This window comes from Dendrobates tinctorius, unplaced genomic scaffold (genome assembly GCF_039654945.1).
Source record: "Dendrobates tinctorius isolate UK_male_01 unplaced genomic scaffold, ASM3965494v1 ptg000075l, whole genome shotgun sequence".
Taxonomy (NCBI): domain Eukaryota; kingdom Metazoa; phylum Chordata; class Amphibia; order Anura; family Dendrobatidae; genus Dendrobates; species Dendrobates tinctorius.
The window spans coordinates 21,918,240-21,944,205 of NW_027361743.1; the positions used below are offsets into that span (position 1 = coordinate 21,918,240).

General features: G+C 41.6%; 1 protein-coding gene across 2 annotated transcripts in view; it reads left to right on the top strand.

Annotated features, from left to right (window-relative positions):
• Positions 1 to 25,332, top strand: part of DDX10 (DEAD-box helicase 10) — a 235,748-nt gene extending 210,416 nt beyond the window's left edge. Inside the window, exon 17 of one of the 2 annotated variants that reach the window (XM_073583096.1) lies at positions 24,931 to 25,062. In XM_073583096.1, the coding sequence (XP_073439197.1) occupies positions 24,931 to 24,933 (3 nt within the window). In that variant the 3' untranslated portion in view covers positions 24,934 to 25,062. Of the gene's footprint in view, positions 1 to 24,930 lie in introns of both variants that reach the window. The other variant, XM_073583095.1, reaches the window with a different exon arrangement.
• Positions 25,333 to 25,966: the final 634 nt, after the last annotated feature.

Consider the following 25,966-nt stretch of genomic DNA (forward strand, 5'->3'; position numbering starts at 1 on the left):
GCGATTGTAATATTTCACCAATGAAAATTGGTGAAATATTACAATCCAGCCATGGCCGATGCTGAAATAGCATCGGACATGGCTGGACACCGAGACCCGACCCCCCCCCCCCCCCCCCCACACCGACTGACGGCACCGATCGGCTGCCGCCACCGTCTGACGGCACCAATCGGCAGCCGCCGTCATGATCTGCCCCTCCGCCTTCCCTCCGCCCCCCCAGCCCTCCGATCGCCCCTCCGATCACCCACTCTCACCCTCTTTGTGCCTCCGACCTCCCGCTATCCGTCCCGGTGTCCTGCCGTCCAGCGTCATGGGCGCCGCCATCTTGCAAGATGGCGGGCGCATGCGCAGTGCGCCGAATCGAATCTGCAACGCTGCAGATTCATTCATTTATTTTGATCACTATGATAAACTTTCATAGTGATCAAAATAAATAAAAAGTAAATCACCGCTCCCCTTATCACCCCCATAGGTAGGGACAAATAATAAAATATATATATATTTTTTTTTCCCATTAGGGTTAGGTCCAGGGTTAGGGCTAGGGTTAGGGCTAGGGTTAGGGCTAGGGTTAGGGCTAGGGTTAGGGCTAGGGTTAGGGCTAGGGTTAGGGCTAGGGTTAGGGCTAGGGTTAGGGCTAGGGTTAGGGCTGGACTAAGGGTTAGGGTTGGGCTAAGGGTTAGGGTTGGACTAGGGGTTAGGGTTGGACTAGGGGTTAGGGTTGGACAAGGGGTTAGGGTTGGACTAGGGGTTAGGGTTGAACTAGGGGTTAGGGTTGAACTAAGGGTTAGGGTTGGACTAAGGGTTAGGGTTGAACTTAGGGTTAGGGTTGAATTTAGGGTTAGGGTTGAACTTAGGGTTAGGGTTGAACTTAGGGTTAGGGTTGGAATTGGTATTAGGGTTGGGTTGGGGTTGGGATTACGGTTAGGCTTGTGGTTAGGGTTAGAGTTGGGATTTCGTTAGGGGTGTGTTGGGATTAGGGTTGTGGGTAGGGTTAGGATTAGGGTTGGGATTAGGGTTAGGGGTGTGTTGGGGTTAGGGTTGGAGATAGAATTGAGGGGTTTCCACTGTTTAGGCACATCAGGGGCTCTCCAAACGCGACTTGGAGCCACCACTTAGTCCAGCCAATTTTGCGTTCAAAAAGTCAAACGGTGCTCCCTCCATTTCGAGCCCCGACGTGTGCCCAAACAGTGGTGTACCCCCACTTATGGGGTATCAGGGTACTCAGGAAAAATTGCACAACAACTTTGGGGGTCTAATTTCTCCTGTTACCCTTGGGAAAATAAAAAAATGGGGGCTAAAATAATTATTTTTGTGGAAAAAAAAAGATTTTTTATTTTCACGGTTCTGCGAAGCACTTGGGGGTTCAACGTGCTCACCACACATTTAGATAAGTTCCTTGGGGGGTCTAGTTTCCAAAATGGGGTCACTTGTGGGGGGTTTCCACTGTTTAGGTACATCAGGGGCTCTGCAAACGTAACATGACGCCCACAGACCATTCCATCAAGTCGGCATTTCAAAACGTCACTACTTCCATTCCGAGCCCCAACGTGTCCCCGAACAGTGGTCCCCCCCATATATGGGGTACCAGCATACTCAGGACAGACTGGACAACAACTTTTGGGGTCCAATTTATCCTGTTACCCTTGTGAAAATAAAAAATAGTGGGCTAAAAATCACTTTTTGAGGAAAAAAAATATTTTTTTATTTTCACAGCTCTGCATTATAAACTTCTGTGAAGCACTTGGGGGTTCAAAGTGCTGACCTCACATCTAGATTAGTTCCTTAGGTGATATAGTTTCCAAAATGGGGTCACTTGTGGGGGGTTTCCACTGTTTAGGTACATCAGGGGCTCTGCAAATGTAGCATGACGCCCACAGACCATTCCATCAAGTCGGCATTTCAAAACGTCACTACTTCCCTTCTGAGCCCCAACGTGTGCCCAAACAGTGGTCCCCCCCACATATGTGGTACCAGCGTACTCAGGACAAGCTGGACAACAACTTTTGGGGTCCAATTTATCCTGTTACCTTTGTGAAAATAAAAAATAGCAGGCTAAAAATTTATTTTATTTTTTGAGGGGAAAAAAATATTTTTATTTTAACGGCTCTGCGTTATAAACTTCTGTGTAGCACCTGGGGGTTCAAAGTGCTCACTATGCATCTAGATAAGTTCCTTAGGGGGTCTAGTTTCCAAAATGGGGTCATTTGTGGGGGGAGCTCCAAAGTTTACGCACACAGGGGCTCTGCAAACACAACATGGTGTCCGCTAACGATTGGAGCTAATTTTCCATTCCAAAAGTCAAATGGCGCTCCTTCCCTTCTGAGCCATGCCGTGCGCTCAAACAGTGGTTTTCCCCCACATATGGGGTACCATTGTACTCAGGACAAACTGGACAACAACTTTTGGGGTCCAATTTATCCTGTTACCCTTGGGAAAATAAAAAATAGCGGGCTAAAAAATCATTTTTGAGGAAAAAAAATTATTTTTTTATTTTCACTGCTCTGCGTTATAAACTTCTGTGAAGCAATTGGGGGTTCAAAGTGCTCACCACACATCTAGATAAGTTCCTTCGGGGGTCTAGTTTCCAAAATAGGGTCACTTGTGGGGGAGCTCCAATGTTTAGGCACACAGGGGCTCTCCAAATGCGACATGGTGTCCGCTAACGATTGGAGCTAATTTTCCAATCAAAAAGTCACATGGCGCTCCTTCCCTTCCGGGCCTTGCGGTGCGCCCAAACAGTGGTTTATGACCACATATGAGATATCGATGTACTCAGGAGAAATTGCCCAACAAATTTTAGGATCCATTTTAACCTGTTGCCCATGTGAAAATGAAAAAACTGAGGCCAAATAAAATTTTTGTGAAAAAAAAAAAGTACTTTTTTTTTTTACAGATCAATTTGTGAAGCCACCTGGGGGTTCAAAGTGCTCACTATGCATCTAGATAAGTTCCTTGGAGGGTCTTGTTTCCAAAATGGGCTCACTTGTGGGGGGAGCTCCAATGTTTAGGCACACAGGTACTCTTAAAACAAGACATGGCAACCGCTAAACATTCAAGCATATTTTACATTCAAAAAGTAAAATGGCGCTCCTTGCCTTCTGAGCCCTGCCGTGCACCCAAACAGTGGTTTATGACCACATATGAGGTATCAGTGTACTCAGGAGAAATTGCCCAACAAATTTTAGGATACATTTTATCCTGTTTCCCATGTGAAAATGAAAAAACTGATGCTAAAATAAAATTTTGGTTGGAAAAATTAAAATGTCCATTTTTTCATTCCATGTTGCTTTAGTTCCTGTGAAGCACCTGAAGGGTTAATAATCTTCTTGAATGTAGTTTTGAGTAGCTTGAGGGGTGCAGTTTTTAGAATGGTGACACTTTTGGGTATTTTCTGCCATTTAGACCCCTCAAAGTGACTTCAAATGTGAGGTGGTCCCTAAAAAAAAAATGGTTTTGTAAATTTTGTTGTAAAAATGAGAAGTCGCTGGTCAACTTTTAACCCTTATAACTTCCTAACGAAAAAAAATGTTTCCGAAATTGTGCTGATGTAAAGTAGACATGTGGGAAATGTTATTTATTAACTATTTTGTGTCACATAGCTCTCTGGTTTAACAGAATAAAAATTCAAAATTTGAAAATTGCAAGATTTTCAAAATTTTCGCCAAATTTCCATTTTTTTCACAAACGCAAAAATTATCGACCTAAATTTACCACTATCATGAAGCCCAATATGTCACGAAAAAACAATCTCAGAATCGCTAGGATCCGTTGAAGCGTTCCTGAGTTATTACCTCATAAAGGGACATTGGTCAGAATTGCAAAAAATGGCCTGGTCATGAAGGGGTTAAAGCACAACTCAAGCGGGATTTTTTTTTTTTTTTTTTATTGCACCACTGGAGTGGTGCTGTAAGCAAGGCTTGTGCCATGGACTATTGAACTTCCAAATAAGTGGGAGTGGAGGAATATTTGAGGTATCAGTATTTGCCAATTATATATATCGCTGCCAGAGTCTACATGGATGTTAGTATGTTTACACAGGATCACAGTATCCACAGGCCATGAAGTCAGAGCTGTGTATTCAGTCTGTGTGTCGGCGCAGAGTGTTTGATCAGAGTTCGATCAATATGGTATGTGGATGAATAAGGTACATTTTATCAGAGCACATTGGGGTCTAATTTACCAGCAACGTTTTGAAAAATGAGGTAAAAGAAGTCCACATAAAACAGTTCTCTTCTGGATTCAGTAATTGATTATTCATATTTGCCTTTTGTAAATAAGCAAAGTATTAAAAATTAATAGATTTCCAGAGAGGAGAGCAGAATAGAGCTGAGCGTAGCGTTCGAGGAGTTGTAGGCTGTTCGGGCATTATGTGCCAGGTATTACATTATCTGTTTAGTTGTTATGCTCACTTATATAGCGCCATCATATTCCGGAGCGCTGTAGAAATCCACATCACTGTCCCCATTGAGACTCACGTTCTACATTCGTTGTCAGTATGTCGTGTGGTAGGAAACCGTAGAACCCGGAGGAAACACTGCAAACATGGGGAGAACATACAAAGTCCTTGTAGATGCTGTCCTAGGTGAGATACAAACCCAGGACCCCAGCGCTGTAAGGCAACAATGCTAACCACTGCGCCACCGTGATGCTTGTCAACTAATTTTACATTACACCTGAAGAGAGGATTGTGGGTGGTTGAGGGTTAAAGAAAATGGGACCCATAACAATCGGCTAATCAATAGTAGACGGGACATTATATAGCCAAGCATGGCATCCCTGCTGATAATGGCTAATTAGAGAAGCTTGATTCATCCCAATCAGATGGGTATTTTTTTTTTCTTTTAAATTTTATTTTATTACGCAAAACTGTTGTCTTTGTCCTCCCTGGTTTGTAGAGAAAATGGAGCTGGACACAGGAAACCGAGTTTAATTGACTCCTCACTGCCCAGCTTGACTTGATTGACAGGTTTCTCCCTATTTTTTAGAACAGAGCCCGTCAGTTAAGCCCGGCTGGTTGGGGAGAAGCCGCCCAACAGAAACCTTAATGCTAACGCTACACAACAACATGTGTCCCGCAACACTGAAATTGCAGAGTCAACTTTCATCTCCCACAATTGTGACATTCAAAAGTGTTTCCAAATTCAATTTTCTGTCGCGGGTGGCATGCTGCTTGTGTGCGATTCGTTTGTGATTTGTCCACTTTTTTTTTTCTCTCTAGTGTTCTCTTACATTCTTCACGGTTGTAACTTGATTACTTTATTACACGTGTAATAAATCCTTCACAACCGATTATAATTTATGACTCTCAGATTTTCTCACCGTGGACTTCTCACCGCTCTTATTCCTAATTAGTCTTATTTGTGCACAACTGCTTAAGGCTCCTTCACATACTTTACGACGCTCATAATTTTACGTACGTTTATGTCCAGAAGAGTAATAACATATATATCTATAGGGCGAACATATTGTGCAGCACTTTACAACTCAGTATAGAAGAATACATTGAACTGGCTCATCATGTCTTAAGGAACCCGCTAGATAATTGCGGATATGGACACCTTCTGGGGCGTTGTTGTTACTTAAGTGCTTGTATTTTGGGCTAAAATTAATATTTGCAATTGAGTTTCATTAAAAATTGTGTAACAATTTGGCTTTTAAGAATTCGTTTCCCAGCATGTTCATGGCTGAGGAATTGGATATGGGGAGCAATAAAATTGGTGCTTGAGATATTTAACCCATTTTTGGGACGGTTTTTCTCGCCAATTCTGGATCTGCCCTTATTTTTCTTCCATCAGTTCTAGTTAATGAGATATGCATATGCAGACAACCAATCAAACACTAGGACTGGTGTCTACTAAACATTATTGTTTTTGCCACCTTGGTTATTAAATCAAATTCATGCATGTAGATTTATTATATTTATGAAGAATTTACTTCAGACTATAAGAATTAAATGTGTAATAAGTTGTCATTCAAACTTTTTATTTACTGAGATACCTTGAAAAGTGGCGCTTTAAAGATTTGCGTTAAGTTGCGCCAAGGCAATCACTTTGGATAGACCAGCAGTAGTCCGCCATCATGTGAGTATCACCGTGTTCTCGGTATCTTCCGTCTATAGTTCTTACATCTTGGTGGAATTGTTCACCCTGCTCTTCACTTAGATCCCAAAGGTTTTCTGGGAACCAATACAAGTTGCTGGGGAGTTAATGCACCTTGATACTCATTGTACAGCCAAGGTGTCGGATAAAAGATGGCATTGCATCTACTATTACATTGTAAAGGGCCTGTCACACTAAGCGATATCGCTAGCAATATCGCTATAACTTGTGACGTTATAGCGATATTGCTAGCGACATCGCTGTGTCTGATACTTACCTCCGACCGCTCCCCCGCTGGTTATCGCTGATCGCGCGAGAACGTCCAGGACCATTTCTCGTCGTCAGCTTCCTGCGGCGCTTCCTGTGGAGCGACGAGCGTGGAGCCGGGCGGGAGGACGCAGGATCGCCTAGTGTGACAGGTAAATAGCGACCCCAGCGATGTCGCTGGTGAGATCTGCCTGTGTGGCAGCTCACTAGCGACCACTTAGCGATGTACCAGCGATCCTGACCGCGTCATATCGCTGGTCAGGATCGCTGGTACATCGCTAAGTGTGACAGTACCTTAATTATTGGCTTTATATTTCCCAAGAAAATTCCGTCCAACCATAGTGAAAGACCATTCATCTGCCTTAGCATTGTTCAATGAATCTTTGAAGTTTTGAAGTGTGGATCTTTCAGGAATCCTATGATTTGATGACCATCAAAAATACCAGCCTTTGGCTTCTCCGCGGTTACCTCTGGAGATTTTCTGCAGATGCAGTCGCACCATCTTCCCTCTTTGTTTAGAGCCTTTACAAACTTTTTAATCCTAATTTTTATGTGCGCTGGTGGTAAAATGATCTTATCCTTGGAGGCCAATAGTTCTGCAATTCTTTTCTACTACCATGTGTTCTCTGAGGTCACTATTTTCTCACCCAATAAACCTTTTTTGATCTACTACCCAAGAGACAGATAATACCGAGCTACTTGGTGTATTCATTCTGCTGTCCCAGGACAATATTCACCATCTTAAGATCCACACAGATTGGCCACTGGTGATCGTGGTATGATACTTTCTGTAAGACCAGAGCAATTGTGCTTTGCTCTTCTGCCATCTCAGTTTAGTGACCTATTGGGATTGACCCATATTTGTTTCCATTGTGTAAAAGCACACATTTTAGGCTCAGATTTGAACGGTCTATGAACAGCCGCAGTTCACTTGGTTGATATTGTGATTTTTCATCAGCAAACCTTGAACATTGTCGTAATAAACAAAATCGCTTTTGTCCAAGAACAGTGGCAGTAAATCCTTTTCTCTGCCGTGATAGTATGTGATTTTGGTTTCCGGTTGTAATAAATTCCTCTCTGCTAGCCTAGATGTCAACAATACTGATGATTTCTTTGGGAGATTTGGTTTTCTAATGAGGTCATCAAGTACCTGGTAATTAAAAACATGTGCCACTGATGAGGTTCCTTTAAAATCACTGTCATCAATCATGGCTACTGCTTATAGGGTGAAGAACAGGATTCATCTTCAAGGATCTCATCTCGCTTACTGAATAATGGGACAGGTCGTTTTGCAGAGTCTAGGTCGGGATACATCCATTTACTCAGATTACGTCCAGTAAAGGGGATTTCTGGGACTTAGTGCTTAGACACATTTTTGTTTTTCACAAACAGGCAGGCAGTTGCTACCTATCTGTCTTTTGCCCCCGGCTCCACTCATCGCCGGCACAAAGCAGTCACAGACCGCTCCTGACAGGGATTCAGCTGCCTTTGCTGTAACGCCACATCAACAGAACTGTGGCTTTTTTTTTCACCCTGCTCTGTCGACGGGGTGGGACTACCGACCTCATTCTGATTTCACAGTCGGCTCCCCCAGTTAGGCAGCAGGAATCCAGCTGTCAATCAGAATGACATTGACGACCCGCCCAGTCAACAGAGTTGGAGGCAGCTGTATCGCCGGCAGGAGTGGTCTGTGAACGGCGCCGGGCACAACAGGCTGGTAGGTAGCAAAATGCTCTTCTGTGTTGCCACACATGGCCAACAGAGTTGATACAGAATCAAAGATGGTCATTTATGTATTTTACTAATGCCTTAATACTTATTTAAATGTGCATTGTATTTAATAAGTATTCAAGCCTTTGTCACGTACCTTACAGACCATATTTGATTCTATAATTAATACCCCCGTCGAAGAAAAAATCCCAAATTCATGTGTGGCCAACTCTACATTTTCTCAAGTAGAGCTGCTACTAAAGAAAATGAATGACCTATTCCGATTCAGAGCACTGAGTATACGTATATCATCCTTAGGCACCAAAAAAATTTTTCATTTGTTCCCCAGTGGCTCCTTCTGATGGAAGTCTGTAACTATCTTGTCTTTTTCTGCACTCCTGTCAACGGATTTATGACTACAGACTCTGAGCCAAACTTTCATGTGATCGTAATACGGCTGAGAAAAGTAAAGCGGGAGCTCAGGCGGGCGTATAAAGCAGACGGATTCTGTACGATTTTTTTTTATGATTGGACAGCACACTGACGCATGTTATTCCATAGGGTTGTTGATGAACAGTCTTTCGCTTGGTCCGACTGTCCTTGAGAATCCAAAAATTACTTTATTCCGAGTCTGAAAAATAAATGAATTCCGCACATCATCCAAGTGGAATCCGATTTTTACGGATACATTTCTTTTATAAACCTAGGAAACTGGATTTTATCTTGTAACATTTTTTAATGTAGAGGTTAGCAAATGGGTCACACATGGATGTAAAAGACTGACACGTTCTTTATCTTCTCTCCATTGAATTCACAACGTGCATGCGGCTCCTTTATTATTTTTAGTGATAATTGAGAGGCATATGGGACGGTTAACATTGTGATTAATTGCAATGGCTGCATCATTGACGTGAAACCGCCATTTATTAATGGGCTGTCCATCGTTCAAAGGCCTTTGTGCTTTGCTAGGGATTATTAAACAATGTAAGAAAATTAGAATCTAAAATGGACTGGTCACAGCCAGAGAACCAGTATACCCAAGAGATGTTGCTGGTTGGAATTTATTGGCACCGAACGAGTATATTTTCAGCTGAAGCCTACAATACTGAGACGCCTTTATGGTGTTTCTGCAAACCCCACAATGACAACCCAAAGTAGTTTGGGATTATTACCTAATAGTCCTTCCTTGAGGTTATATTAATCTTGACAAATGGGTTCTAAAGTCTCATCTCCCTTTTTCAGGTATAGGGGTAGGGGTGTGTGTGTGTGTGTATAATCATGTAAAAGTTTGGGCTCCTCTGGTCAAAATTACTGTTATTGTGAATAGTTAAGCAAGTTGAAGATAAAATGACCTCTGAAAGGCCTAAAGTTAAATATGACACATTCCCTTTGTATTTTAGGAAAAATAAAACCTGTATTTTCCTTTAAAAATTTAAAAAAATTACAAAGCGAAAAATGGGCTTATGTAAAAGTTTGGGCACCCTGCATTGTTGTTACCTAGTAGCACACCCTTTTTGCTGGTATCACAGCTTATAAATGCCTTTTGTACCCAACCAAGAGTCTTTCAATTCTTGTTTGAGTGATTTTAATTAGTGATCAAACATGCTCAGATAAGGTCTTGTCCGACCAGGGGTGCCCAAACTTTTACATGCCACTGTAGATCTTATATGTCCATCCATCCTCCAGTGTCTTCATTGGTTGATCCTGGCAGTTGTTACTGGGTGGAAATACTTGCCCCTGGACAGTATCTTGCTCAAGTAATTCCACATCACTTGCGTTTCTGTTTTGTTTAGAGTCCCTCTCTTCATGAGATTCTACTGTATCTAATGGACTACCATAAGTCCCCTGAATAGAGGTCCTTCTGCTTAACAAGTCTTTTGGTTCTAATATACTTTTCAATGAGTTAGCATGCCCACATCATTGAAACCCATAACTCTCCATGGGCAACCACTCTAAGCTACAAGAACCATTGGTTTTGGCTCAGTGTGTCAGAACCCCTTCAAAGTACAGTTGGCAGTCCCAGCTCCGTTGACCCAACTGATATTATTTTCCATTGTTTACATGGACTCTGTGTTGCTGTACAATGCCCAGTTGGGTGTCATATGTTATAGGCAAAGTTTCCGGAGGGAATAAGTTTTATGCAGATGGATACTGATGCCACAACTTCTTTCCGCTTGGATTCATATGGATTATCAAAAAATTTCGGTATGACACTGCAAAAGACATTGGACATACAGGCCACATACACATCTATGACAGCTCAATTATAACAACATCTATACTGGCAAGACCAAGTGATACAGCAAAGCATGCCCAGCCGAGCCGCTAAGTCATAGTTTGCCCATAGGTATTTAGCTGCACCATGGCGCCATTTTAGAACCATTGGTATGAAGCCTTACACCTATAGTACAAGTCAAAACTTCGGACACACCTTTTCATGCAATGGTTTTCCTTGCTATTGGAATGTGCACATTGTAGAGTGTTAGACTGACTGAAACAAAACATGAAGGAACACCTGTAGAAACAGAGTAATGAAACAGTGTGTGAAACAAACCAGAATATACTAAAGGTTAGATTCCTCAAAGTGCCCTTCTTTTATTCTCATGACCACTGTATGCCCCCTTGCCATTCTCGTAAACAACGTAATCAGGCAATGACCTACAATGGCTTCTTATGAACAGGTATGCGTTCTCAAGAGTTTTAGTGAAATCACTGGTCTTCAGAAAGTGGTTGCGACCATCAGGTGTGTTTTGCACAGGCAGAGTTGGTGTTAAGCCAGAATATGGCAAGAATCACTCAACTAAGCCCATCATTATTGTAAGGCATGAAAGTCAGTCAATCCAAAAAATTGCTAGAACCTTGAAGTCATCCTCCAATACAATCATGAAAATCATCAGAATCTATTATGAAAATTGCTCTCCTAATGACAGCTGCAGGAAAGGAAGTCCAAGAATTACCTTTGCTGCAGAGGATACGTTCATCAGAGTTACCAGCCTCAGAAACTGCAAATTGACTGCACCTCATGCTCACACATCTAACAGGCATATCTCAACATCTGTCCAGAAGAGTACGAAAAACAGGCCTTTATGGTTGGGTTTCTGCAGAAGAAGTTACTGCTGAGAACCGCTAACAAGAAGACTAAGTTAAACAAAAAAAATGACTGGACAATAGATCCGTGGAAGTCTGTACTGTGGTCAGATGAGTTAAATGTTGAGTTTTTGGTACCTAACGCCATGTCTTTGTGGGACGCAGAAAAGGTAAGCAGATGGTTTCTACATGTGTAGTTCAACAACAGAGGCCATCCCACCTGTTTTGCTGTTAATGGGGCCATCATTTGTGTTGTAACAGGGCACTGACCCCCAAACACCTCCAGGCTAAGTAAGGGCGAAGTGAACAAGGAGCAGGATGGAGGCTGCGTCAGATGACATGGCTTTCACACTCACCTGGCCTCAACCCACCTGAGATGGTTTGGGAAAATTTGGACTACAGAGTAAAGGAAAAAGTGCTCGGCATATCTGGTAACATTGAGCCTATTGAAAGCCATTCCAAGTGACTTCCTCATCAAGCTCCTTTAGATAATGGGAAAGTATACTAAAGCGGTCATCTGAGTAAATGGAGAGTACTTTGAATAATCTAAGATTTAATACACATTCTGGTTTGCACTTCTTTACTCTGTTACTCTTTATGTTTCCTAATGGTTTTCCTGTTTTTGGTATGAAGCTACAATATGCAAATTTCAATAAAACAGGAAAAATCATTGCATGATGAACAGATGTGTCCAAACTTTTGACCGGTGCTGTATCTACGGGGAACAAAAGAGAGAACCCTTATAATAAGAGGTTTATGTTTTGTAAATTCTACCAGACTATAGGTCATTCTATATTTACTCATCATAAACTTTTATTACCTGCCTAGGTTTTTTTGTGTATTATATTATTACTTTTCCGGTACAGCTTTTTTTTTTTTTTTAACCCCTGTCTTTATTATATAAAAAAAAATGTGGTCATATTTGCGGCCAGACTGTGGCCAGAGAAAAGACTTTAACAACACAATGTATTTTCATTAGTGTTTTGACAGTAACCTAGGAAGATGCTGCACTGAGCGTTATGAAAGCCACTGCAGTAATTAATCTTCATTAGGATCATTGCCTTGGCCTTGTAAATTAAAATTTATTATCTGAAAATAAGATTGTGGCACAGTGTGTTTGATTATCCAAATGCCAATATTTTGGAGTTCACTCTCTTTTTAGACGCAAAAATCTGTTTGGCAGATGTTTTTATACAAGCTGGCTATTTATTAATTCCGAATACCCTGGTACATGGTAGACGGCCCCCAGTTAACCTTGTAATGACTGGAGTATCTGTCATGAAAATAATGAACCCCAAATGCATCAAGCCTATGTTTTTTGCATTAATGACCACATGATTGATATTTTTTTTGTGCCACATACAGAGTGCCATTTTTTTTTTTCTTTAACTGAATAAGAGTTTTTTGTTTGACTTTTTTTTATTTGTTCAGTTGAGTTTTATTTTTAATACCAAACATTTCCGGGTCATGTTGCTTATTACATTTTATTAACTTAAAGGGGTTGTCTGGGACGTTAACATTTATAAGCCATCGGATGTATAATCGGCAGGATGCGACCCCTGGCATCCCCACCCCACCGATCGGCTGTTCCCGATGTCTACAGTAGCCAGAACTGCTCAGTTATGGAGCTACATAGCTCTGTCAATGTAATAGTGGTTGTGGCTGGCTAGTGCACATCCACCCCCTCTTGATTTGAATCCATGCTGGATGTGTAGTACTTGGCCGCGGCCACTATACAGTTGATGGAGCTGTGTTGAAGACACCGGGAACAGATGTTTGGTCATCTTATAAGATAAGTTCACTTTACCAAAAGCAAGAAGCCCCAGTAAGAACAGTATATGGAGACACGAACTGGTTCGATATTGATTAGGGCACCTGGCAAGGCTGCATTCTATCACCAGCAACCTTCAACATAAATGCAGAAATGGTCATCAGGAATGCAGGCTTGGATTAGAGCAACATCTGAGCGAAGATTGGTGGAAGAATCATCGACATCTACGATGTTCAGATGGCACGACTCTGCTGACAGAGAATGAGGAATTTGGAGAAGAATACTTTGCAGGTTAAGGAAGAGTGAGAAATGTGGGTTGTATCTCAATGTCAAGAAAACAAAGATCATGACTGCAGCGCAAACTGCTGCTATCAATATCAAGGTCGACAACCAGTTGATTAAAATAGTCAACGATTACATATTCCAGGGCTTTGAGATCAACTGCGATGGCTACTGCACACCTGAAGTCAAATGATGCATGGTATTTGGAAGGGGAAGCAGTGGTCAGCATGAACAAGGTCTGGAAAAGTAGAGACCTCACTCTCCCTACCAAATGCCGATTGGTCAGTGCAGTTGTCTACCCAATAGCAATATACGGATGCGAGACTTGGACACTCAAGATGGCTACAAGAGAGAAAATTGACACATTTGAGCTTTGGTGCTGGAGGCAACTTCTGCGAATCACATTGACATTGAGGATCACCAGCAGAGACGTTTTGGACCAAATCAAAACAGTCACTGGAAGCTGTTGGCTTATTTTGGCCATATTATGTGAAGTCACTCATTGGAGAAAGACGTCATGCTTGGATCAGTGAGTGGCAGAAGAAAAAGAGGACATCCAAGAACCTGCTGGATCGACACCATCAAGAGTAACATGGGAATGACCATTGGCAAACAAAAAAGTAACGTAGGAAAGAATTACCTGGTGAGCAATGTTCCATAGAATGGCCAAGAATCATACTCGTTTGAGCAGCTAAGAGCCAGAACATTTCAAGGAATATTTAACATTTTACATCTGACCGTAGCTGAAAACAGCTGATCAATACCATACGGGACGACAACCCCTTAATCAACCCCTGTATATAATTAGCACAAATGAGCTAAAAAAAAAGTAACTTAATAAACTAGTAACCCATTTACGTCACATGACCTGATCTTCAGGTATCTCCTCCAATCTCTCGGTTCATCAGGAATTTCATTAACTGAAATGTTACCAGTGCTTTATGTGAAGGAGGCTGGCTGACTGTTTAATTTCAATAGGTAAGCCAGCCTCCTTTACTGTCTCAGTTGTGCATTCACTGAGAAAAGAGACAATTTAGCTGATGAAATGAGAAAATCGGCCTCATTCATATACACCACCCGTGTCGCGGAGACAGGGCTGTGTATAATATTTTTTTATATTCATTTTTTTGCTTTAAATCTGAGGTGGCACTGCATGGAAATATATCACTCACTGCTAGGTTCTCCCAAAATGTACTGCTGATCACTTCTGGTTGTAAAGGGGGAAAGTTTGCTGTTAACTTATTGTCAATAAATCAGGATTGCCCAAAGTGAAGAACCTCTCTGGTTTTTCTCACTAAGTTTATTACTATATGACTTTAAATAGGCACAAAGTTAACCACAGGGCTGTATTTTATTGTGAAGCTAATATTCGATCATATTAAGCAAGGTCTGATCTGCGGTACAGGAGAGATAGCTACAGCACATTTGGGATGACGCTCAAGTTTTTATTGCCTAGGATCTACAAGGTTATCACTTTTATGTCTGCAGCTCAGGACAAAAATAAAAAAAAAAACAAAGTTGGTTTTGAAATATACCGGAGGCAAGGGTTTGTTAATAAAGAGACTAGAAAAGCAAATCTTTGTATAGAGTGTAAAGAAAACTAGCCTTGTAGGACGGCGGGAGTGTTAAGGTGATGGGAGATTTATAGCTCTCGTCTTTGTTTTGGGTGACCTTTCCTCTAGTATTTATATGCAAGTGTATGATGGGGGAGCTTACAAAACAGTTACAAAAATATATTACGAATTTACTGAAATATTAGTTGTTCAAAGGGGTATTCCGTGATCATGCCTGCCTTAAGGTATAGGCATTCCAGGTGTAACTAGTGGGATGTGACACCATCTCCAATTCCTCACCCCCATGAGCCTCACAGGTCACCAACACAAAAGGGTGAACTTGTTGTAGTCAGATTTTAGTACATCACGAGTGATTGCGCGCCATTCGGGTGGGCGCGGGGATTACAAAACACAATGAGGTGTAACCACTAATCTGACTGACCTCGCAATGGGGTGTAACCACGCACCAGACAGGCGTATGTTCAGACTAACAGCAAACATAAATACCTGGTGTACCTCTCCTGCCATTCCTACCTTGTGTATGAAAAAGCTCTGTAGTTAATACTGTTCGGGCACAGTTATTCAGTAGCGCTATCTATGAAGAAAGTGCATGGGTAGAGCTATCCCATACCCACAGTGGGATGCAATGGGGCAGTTCTGTGGTAAATTTGTCTATGAATTCGAAAACAGTATGGACTTGTGCTACTTGTGCTCCCATTGATGCCAAAGCAAGAGAGCTATTGTATTGCCTTATATTAGCCATAAAGTGTCACGGGGGCTTAGTTCAACTAAGGCTGTAATTCCCGGGGCCCCTGTGATGTCCCTATAACTAGGGAAAACCCTGTCTGACCCTCAACCCAGGGTTTTTGCTGAAGGTGCAAATGCCTGAGCCTCCGACCTTTCCTTATCTCCTGCTCAGCCCTGCACTTAACCCTCCACCCTCCACCCAGTGAGGAGACACACCACCAAAGCTCCCACACAAATAAGACAGACAGGGAGAACTTAAACTGCACTGCGCCGCACACACACAGGAATATACAGTAATGTGAACAGGGCACAACTAAACACAAATATGGGAAGGAGAAAGGATAACGACGGATCATACGACACCAGATACGAATCTCTCTCTCTGCAACACCTCCACTCCAGACCGGAACCACTTGGTATGAAAACACAAGCTATAATCGGCGACGCCCATATGCCAGTATGACTATTTAAAGACCGTGGGCGTGACTAACCTTCCAACCTGGTCTCCAGCAGGATTAACCCAGATCAAGCCGGCGCCACTGAGGCTATAGTGGCTGGAGGTGGAACTACCTCTGCCTGCCGGACGCTGTGGTGTGAACAGCGTCCGACATGACAAAAGTTATTGGAGTGCTGATGCTCTCCTTTCATAAACTTGACTAATTGATCATCCATACGACTGGGACGTAATTGGATGCGCCCTCTCTTGCAGCAGGAAGGAAATGTTTTGTCCTGCGCCATTTCGTCTTTGAAATTTTTAGATTGGTAGAACTGACATCACAATGTCAGTTCGCCAGCATAGTGCTCTTCAATACGTGTCTCATCAATTTGATTAAGAAGCCCTCTAACTTGCTGTCGTCGAGTGGCTCTTGCATTTTGGACACGACTTCTATCTTGTTCTCGTCTTTGTGAAATGAAGGGTGAACTTGTTTTAGTCAGATTTATTTAGTACAACATTTTTAAAAGCTTGAAAACTTTTGCACTCTTTTGAAGTTGTGGAAAAATTTTACTTCTGGCATTTTCAGTTTTGGCCAGTGCCACCAAAGTGGACTGAGCATTGTGAAGGCCACCCGATTCACTGGTGTAGTTCTGAATTTAAAGTGCGTCTAAAGGCCTCTTTGCATTTAGCGATACACCAGTGATCCCGGCAACGATACGACCCGGTCAGGATCGCTGGTGCATCACTAAATGGTCGCTAGTGAGCTGCCAAACAGTCAGATCTCACTGGCGATGCGTCGGCGGTCGATACTTACCGTCACACGCAGCTAGGGTGACATCTTCCGCCTGCGTCCATGGAGTCGCTCGTCGGCGTCAGCAGGAAGCCGGCGACGAGAAATAGACCAGGCCGATCTCGCGCGATCAGCGATAGCCAGCGGGGAGCCGGGTCGGAGGTAAGTGTCACATGTAGTGAGATCACTACCGATATCGCTGTTGCGTCACAAAATCGGTGACGCTTTAGCGAAATCGCTAGCGATCTCGCTATGTGTGAAGGGGGCTTAATTCATTAGCTTGCCCCTCTTATTGATGGCGAATACAATGCCAGTCTTATTGAATTCTGGCCTTTGAGTTTAAAATAGACACAGTGGCAAGGGTAAAAATTGCAAGATTAAAAAACAATTGTTTTTAATAAAGTTTTATGAAAATAATAAATCCTTGACAACCCCTCCTCCTCCCACAAAATCTTGATTAACCCTTTAGTGACAGAGCCAAATTTGTACTTAATGACTAAGCCAATTGTTACAATTCTGGCCACTCACTTTGAGGTTATAGCTCTGGAACGCTTCAACGGATCCCACTGATTGAGATGGTTTTTTCGTGACATATTATACTTTATGATAGCGGTAAAATTTCTTCAATATGACTTACGTTTATTTATGAAAAAAACATTTTTTTTTTTTTGTTATGACGATATAAGGGGGTAAAGTTGACCAGCGATTTCTCATTTTTCCAACAAAATTTACAAAACTATTGTTTTAGGGACCACATCACATTTGAAGTGCGTTTGGGGGGGTCAGTATAACAGAAAATACTGGGGGAGGGTCAATATAGCAGAATACCCAAAAGTGACACCGTTCTAAAAACTGCACCCGTCAAGGTGCACAAAACCACATTCAAGAAGTTTATTAACCCTTCAGGTGCTTCACGAGCACTAAAGCAATGTGGAAGGAAAAAATGAACATTTAACTTTTGTCACCAAAAATTTACTGTGGAACCAAACTTTTTTTTTATTTTTAAAAAGGGTATCAGGAGAAAATGGACCACAAAATTTGTTGTGCAATTAATCCTGAGTACGCTGATACCCCATATGTGGGGAAAACCCACTGTTTGGGCGCATGGCAGAGCTCAGAAGGAAGGGGGGACCATTTGACTTTTTGAACGCAAAATTGGCTGGAATCAATGGTGGTGCCATGTCGCGTTTGGAGACCCTGTGATGTACCTAAACAATGGAACCCCCCAATTCTAACTCCAACCCTTATAGCCCTAACCTTAATCACAACCCTAACCCTAATGGAAAAAAATACATTTTTTTATTTTATTATTTTTACCTAACTAAGGGGGTGATAAAGGGGGGTTGATTTACTATTTTTTTTTTTTTATTTTTTTTTTATTATTTTGATCACTATGATAGATCCTATCACAGTGATCAAAATGAACCAATAGGAAAAATCTATTGTTGCCGGGTGCCAGCTGTAAGTAGACACCGAGGACCGGGGAATGCTGGGGGGGCTCGGGGGAGCCAATTTCTCTCCCCTCTGATGTGCTAGATCATTTCAATGGAGAGAGAAATAAATGGGAAATCGTTTTTTTTATTTTTGCGGTTGCCGTTGTTCCGTGAATAATGGCGATCACAACACTTGGGACGGTAAAAAAACGACCCGAATCATGTTCTCAGATGCATCGGCTACCCCCATAGTCAAGACCCCGGAGATTTTCTGACGCTGGGGGCGTTGTAACCTTCTATAATAATAATAATAATAATAATCTTTATTTATATAGCGCCAACATATTCCGCAGCGCTTTACAGTTTAACAGTTTCAACACACAAGTCATAAGTAACAACGTTAACAATACAGTAATTAAAGTAAAATAAGACGACCTTGCTCTTGAGAGCTTACAATCTACAATGAGGTGGGGGAGATACAAAGTACAGGTGTGTATTTACAATGACGTGTTTACAATGATGGTCCAGCCATCTTGAGAAGGAGGGGGACAGAGATAGTGAATGGGCTACATACTCACACTTGCACATAGAATAACTTTGATTAGTGAATGTGATGGGCTGCTCTGAATAGATGTGTTTTGAGAGAGTGCCTAAAACTGTGCAAATTGTGGATAGGCCTAATTTCTTGGGGTAGAGCATTCCAGAGGATTGGCGCAGCGCGGGAGAAGTCTTGGAGTCGGGAGTGGGAGGTGCGGATTAATGCAGAGGTTAGTCGAAAGTCTTTTGCAGAGCACAGCGGTCGGCTAGGCCGATAGACAGAAATGAGGGAGGAGATGTAGGGTGGGTGCCGCACTGTGGAGAGCTTTGTGGGTGTGAACAAGTACTTTGAATTGGACCCTATAATGAATGGGCAGCCAATGTAAGGACTGGTGAAGAGCGGACGTGTTCGAGTACCGATTAGCCAGATAGATGACCCTGGCTGCTGCATTAAGTATGGACTGGAGAGGGGAAAGTCGAGTAGCAGGGAGGCCAATTAATAGAGCATTGCAGTAATCCAGGCGAGAGTGGATCAATGCGACAGTGAGGGTTTTTGTTGTTTCCATGGTGAGAAAAGGGCGAATTCTGGAGATGTTCTTTAGGTGTAGGCGGCAAGAGCGGGCAAGACATTGTATATGGGATATGAAGGAGAGGTTGGTGTCAAACATAACACCCATACAGCGTGCCTGCTGCCAGGGTGTTGTTATGGTGCCACCCACGGAGAGGGAGATGTCAGATTTAGGGAGGTTAGTAGATGGCGGGAGCAGAAGTAGTTCAGTTTTTGAGAGGTTAAGTTTCAGATAGAGAGCGGACATGACGTTGGAGACTGCGGACAGACAGTCACTGGTATTCTGTAGTACAGCGGGGGTAAGGTCAGGGGATGACGTATATAGTTGTGTATCATCAGCATAAAGATGGTACTGAAAGCCAAATCTGCTGATGGTCTGTCCAATTGGGGCTGTGTAGAGAGAGAAGAGAAGGGGGCCAAGGACTGAGCCCTGAGGTACCCCGACAGCGAGAGGAAGAGGAGATGACGTGGACCCAGCTAACAAAACACCGAAGGAGCGGTCAGAGAGATAGGAAGAGAACCAGGAAAGAGCGATGTCCTTAATGCCTAGTGACTGGAGCCTATGGAGTAGGAGACGGTGGTCAACAGTGTCGAAAGCTGCAGTAAGGTCGAAAAGAATGAGCAGAGAGTGTTCACCATTACATTTTGCTGTCAGAAGGTCATTGGTCACTTTGAGTGCAGTTTCAGTCGAATGTAGGGGTCGGAAGCCAGACTGTGAAGGGTCTAGGAGGGAGTGAGTGGAGAGGTAATGGGTAAGGCGGCAGTAGACTAGGCGCTCCAAAAGTTTAGAGATGAAGGGGAGATTGGAGACTGGTCTGTAGTTGTTTGTGCAGGATGGGTCGAGAGCAGGTTTCTTTAGTAATGGAGTAATGATAGTGTTTGAAGGAGAATGCGAAAATGCCCGAGGAGAGGGAGAGATTAAAGATTGTAGTTAGGTGAGTTGTGATGACTGGAGAGAGAGACTGGAGGAGTTGTGAGGGAATGGGGTCGGTAGTGCATGTAGTTGGGCGAGAAGAAGAGAGGAGTCTGGGGACTACTTCTGTGATGGGATCAAATGTGGAAAGTGAGCCAGGGGAAATGCAGGTAGAGATTGGAGTCACAGCACTTGGTGGTTGGGAGCGGATTTCCTGACGGATATTTTCTCTATAAGATGGGAGGCCAGGTCATTTGCACAAATGTCTGAGATAGGAGCTTGTGCTTTTGGCCTGAGGAGGGCGTGAAAGGTGTCTAAAAGTTTCTTGGGGCTGTTGGCTAGTGAGGAGATCAGGGTGGTGAAGTAGGTCTGTTTGGCAAGGTGAAGGGCAGCGTTATAGGTTCTTAGCATAAATTTGAAGTGGATGAAGTCTTCTGGTGTGCGGGTTTTTCTCCATCGGCGTTCAGCATTTCTCAGAGCCTTTAAAAAGTGGCGCTGAGGAGTAAGTACCCTTAACTGCTGCCGTTAAAAGGCGTATCGGCGTTCGTTAAGGGGTTAAAACAATCATTTTCTTATGACTGATTCCTTTTAAATTACTTATCTACTGATAATCAGAGTCATCTCATTGTCATCTGTCCTGGTCTAAACAGCAAGTTTGAAAAGTTAAAATGTCAGCCTACTGCCTATGTAGCTGGTGTAAAAAATTGTAATATACCAGAATTACTTTTACATGGAAAAGTGCCAAAGAAAATAATTAAAAAATTTTTTTTTTTATGATAACCTGATGCTGGTTTTTTTTTTATAATGCATGTGGCTCAAACATTGCCTTTCATATTTTTTTTTTTTATGTAGCAACTGTAAGATTACTCAAGGTTTTTCATTGATTTTTCATAATTTCTGGCAGTTCTGTAAAGTTTTCTAGCTTTACAGAGCAGACCTGTAGGGGTATGTGCACATGTTGAGTATTTGGTGCAGAAAAAAACGCAGCTTCAAAAACACGCAGTTTTTACTTGCATTTTTGTGCACATTTTTCCCCATTTCATTATTGGTGAAATCTGCAGCAAAAACACAGAGAGAATTGTCAGATGGAAATCTGCACGTCACAAATAAGCCACGTGTGCATGAGACTTCAGGATTCTCATTCACTTTGCCGGCATCCGGAAACCCCTCAGGTTCTGTCACACATCGGCACTGAAAAAATGCAGCGTGTGCACAGAGGCTTAATGTCCTGCTCGCCCTTCCAGGCATGCTTACCTGGTCTAGTTAATACCTCCCATATTTTAGTGGTTACAAATCATTATAGTAAAATAACAGAACCTGGGACAAGGAGACATCTGGAGCAGCGAAATAAAAAATGATTTTAACACTTCTTAATTAAAAGCCAGCGTGTTGATATGAAAGGCCGGAGCGAATAAAAATAGAAATGTCTTCAGGAGTAATACAATTTAGATATAAAATGATGAGCTCTGGAAACAGCTTGCCAAATTAGAAATGATCACCATATTAGATTTCCTGTTTGTTGCTCAGCTGGTCACGTCTTGGTCACAAAGGGCAGAAAGTTATTGTTGCCAGAGTTCTTGAAGTCTGCCGTCAGATGCTCTTCTGTGCTCTGATCATGTAGAACAGCTAGAATATTTCCAGGAATTGGACTTTTTTAATTTGTATGTAAAATACAATACAAGTTACCGTAATTCTTGTATTCAGAATCAGCCAATCACATTTTTAAACTTAAATAGTAGTCAGTACACAGCCGCCTTCATATAAAGTTAAGTTCTAGAAAGATTTTCCTAACATTTTCTTAGCCATGGTCCATAAACAGCTTACAACACAGCAAAAGGATCTCATTGTTAAAACTTTGTCAAGCAGGAGAAGGGTACAAATTTTCGTTCTTTCTTTTTCTTTTCTTTTCTTTCTTTCTTTCTTTCTTTTTTTTTTCCTTTCTTTCTTTTTGTTCTTCTTTCTTCTTTCTTTCTCTTTTCTTTTTCTTTCTCTTTTCTTTTTCTTTCTTTTTTTCTTTTTCTCTTCTCTTCTTTTTCTTTCTTTTTTTCTTTTTCTCTTTTCTTTTTCTTTCTTTCTCTTTTCTTTTTCCTTCTTTCTCTTTTCTTTTTCTTTCTTTCTCTTGCTCTTTCTCTTTCGCTTTTCATTTTCTCCCTTTCTCTCTCTTTCGCTTTTCATTTTCTCCCTTTCTCTCTTTCGCTTTCCATTTTCTCCCTTTCCTTATCCAAAAGCTAGACAATGGTTTCAATTTTGAAGAAATCTCAAGCTGAATCACAATTTCTATACAACCACTGTATCAATAAACCCGCAGACCTTTTTGTTTGTCATTGCAGTTCATTACCGTGACCCGTATCTGTTACTAGCAATGAGCTTGTTACAGGAAGATCTATGACCTTTCCTGTTCCCCCATAGCTGTAAAGATGGACTGAGCTGAACGGATCACTCAGAGTAATTGTCTGCCTGCATATTAGCACAGATTGCTGCAATGATGTTCATTCTGGGAACTGAACCTCTAGTGATTCCGTGACTTCTTTATATATGGCTCTGTATGTGGCCACTTAATAGAAAATGGATCATTAGAGGACATTTCGGGCTAATTGACATTTGGAAAGTGTTGCAATCTGTTTAGAAGTTACAAATCTTGTTAGCGGGAGGCAGATAGGTCGGACACATAAATCCAGATTTTTCACAATGTCACTTTCTTTTTAAATTTTGAGTTATCAGGGCGAGATATGAATTGACGTAATTGTATAGTTGGAAGACTTTGCTGATTGTTTATTTTCTACCCGTTGAACCATGTTATCTATTGGGCCTGGGCGGTACGTGCTCATAGACGCACAATTTAAATTTTATGTGTCACTAACTGCAAAGCCTAAAAGTTTATCTAAAGTAAAGCATGTAATTATTCTGAAGTTTTCTTGTTTCTTCTGCATCATTTAACTCTGTTTCTGACTGTGGGATATGTTTAAAAAGGAGTACATATATATTATTTAAAAATTGACCTCAAAGGGGATCAGTAAGGACAAGCTTTTATTAAAAAAAAGTGTGATTCACCTGGCTGCTGATGTTGGAATTCTGGCTTAGTTTGCTCCAAAGAAACATATGCCTTCTATGCACATTTATTATGTGATTTAAACAAGTTTTTTATAAGGCCATGACCTTGTATTGAGCATGTCCAAAAGTAGCTAGGGAGAGGGGTGAGACATCATTTGGTGGACCAAAGGGAACCAACTAGTGGTGTAAACTTTACAATTGGCATTTATTTAGACTGTCAATTATTTCACCTAAAAGCCACACACTAGTGATGAGCGAGCGTGCTCGGATAAGGTATTATCCAAGGACGCCTAACAGGCAACTTCTGCATGTGTTGCTACTGTCGAACAACCAGGGGACATGTGGTGGTTCAAGCATATTTTTTTTTTTCGAGCACACCTAAAACACTCGATTAGGACACCGTGTCCGGGCACACTCGCTCATCACTACTAGACACTTTTAGTAAATCATCCCCATTGTCAGTAATGATGACTGTCTCTAGCCTCAATCTAATTTCTGTAAAGCTGGCCATACCAATGATCGTTCAGACATCCCAACATCTCCATATGCATGGACACTCAGCTTGACTATGTGTCCTTGTGTTTTCTCTGGGCAGAGATGAGAAAGTTACCAGGCAGCGTCTCACTTTGTCTGGAAATTGGTGTTAGACTTTTACATTTCAACTTATCGAAGTGAGTGCGGAGACCCCAATACAATGGTTGTCCCACCCTCCAAAATTGTCTCTTTCGGCTGACTTTCGTCTAATGTGAGGGCCTTAACTCTGACTCTTCTGTTGTGGTACTTATGTGGTACTTATGTGGTACTTGTGTTACTGCTGTAGTCGCAAAGTGTTTGCTCATGTTCTTGGGGGTAGTTTGGTGTCATTTTTTTGAGAAGGGGGTAATTTGCTGAAGAAACACTGATCCACACACACACAACAATTCATAGATAGCCAATGGATCTGAATGTTTTTGGATTCTGTTAAAACATTTATAACTTTTGCTCCTAAAGCTGATTTTCTATAGATTCTGTTCAGATAAGGAGTTCAGCTTTGAACTTTCTACTCAGAATAGAAATATTTTTATTTTTATTTTTGCGAGTAGTACATAGTAGACCACAAAGTTTAGACACCATGGAGTACACAGTTTTTTTTTTTTCCTTTGGAGAATTCTGATTTTAACGAAGATTCATAGAATCAAAACATCATCATTTAGCAAGTGTAGCGCAAGGGGTGGCTAATCTTATTTTTCTTTTTCCATTTTCTTTCAAGTAGCATTTACATGCAACTCAACAGTAATTGTTGAATTGGTTCTCTACAAGAAGCATAATATAAAATGATATAAATTAAAAAGGTTATAGAAATTATTTTTATTGTGCAATATCGTGCTTGACAGTGTACAACCACCATATTGTAACGTTACTGACCGTAACTACGGTAGGTGTAGACGCCAACTCCAAAAATGACCCTTCCAAATAATGGCTACCAATAACCACCTCGATGTATTTCCAAAGAACCCTTGGAGCCAATAAACACCGGCCAAAATATGATCTATAGATCCCATATGACATGGACTGTATTCTCTTGAAAGCTTATTATACAAAGCGGCTTATAAGCCGAACTCAAATTTACTTTTAATTAAAAATTGTCATATTAAATTCACTGGTTATAATGGAAAAATTATAATTTATTTCTCCTTTTTTTTTAAAGTGACCACGAGGAGATGACATCAAGGAAGAGAATTTTCCCCAGCAAGTCCAAGGGCCCAGTTGGAAAACCAGTGGCTGCCAAAAAGAGAAAGATGACTCCAAACTTGGAGGAACCATTCGAGCCACTAAACACAGGACTTTCCCTTCGAGAAGACGAGGAACTGGTGTTGCATCTTCTAAGCAACAAGAGCTAATTATTGACCACCCAATTTTGCTTGATCCATTCTAGCTTTTCCAAAACTCGTTTTGACTTTAAGGAAATACAGTAATCTGTAACATTGGTAAATGGAAGCTACAAGAGTGCTATAAATATGGATTATCACAAACTATACTGGATCACTCTATATTTGCCAAAAAAAAAATGTTGAAAAATGTTAATAAAAACGCAATCCGTAACCCTAAATACTTGATGGATCTACATGAAGGGTCTACAAATAAGCATTTGCACATACAAGTATGGTAGGAAACAATATTACAGCTGATGGCTACCCAACATGGTACAGACAGACTCTGCTGCATTAAAAGGGTCATCCAGGTTCAAAATCTTGAGTTAATACAGGAGGGGATCTCTTTTTAGGACCTTCATCTTTTGGCCTGAGTTGAGTCAGAAAGATGGGTATACGTTCTAGGTCATGGGTCTTCCAGCACAGTGACCCCAAGCCTGCCTCAAGAAACACCCAGAAATGGAAGGAAACAAAGTGCTGGAAAGTTCTGAAGTGGCCAGCAATGAGTCCGGATCTAAATCCCATTGAACACCCATAGAGAGATCTTACAATTGCTGTTGTGAGAAGGCGCCTTCAAATGTGAGAAACCTGGAGCAGTTTGCAAAGGAAAAGTGGGCCAAAATTCCAGTTGAGAGGTGTAAGACGCTTGCTGATGGTTATAGGAAGCGATTGGTTGCAATTATTTATTCTAAAGGGTGTGTAAATATTAAGTTGAGGGTGCAAACAATATTGCCCTGCCCATTTTTAGGGATTTGTGTGAAATTATGCCCAATTTATTTTCATTTTTTAGTGTTCTTCCAATACACATAAAGC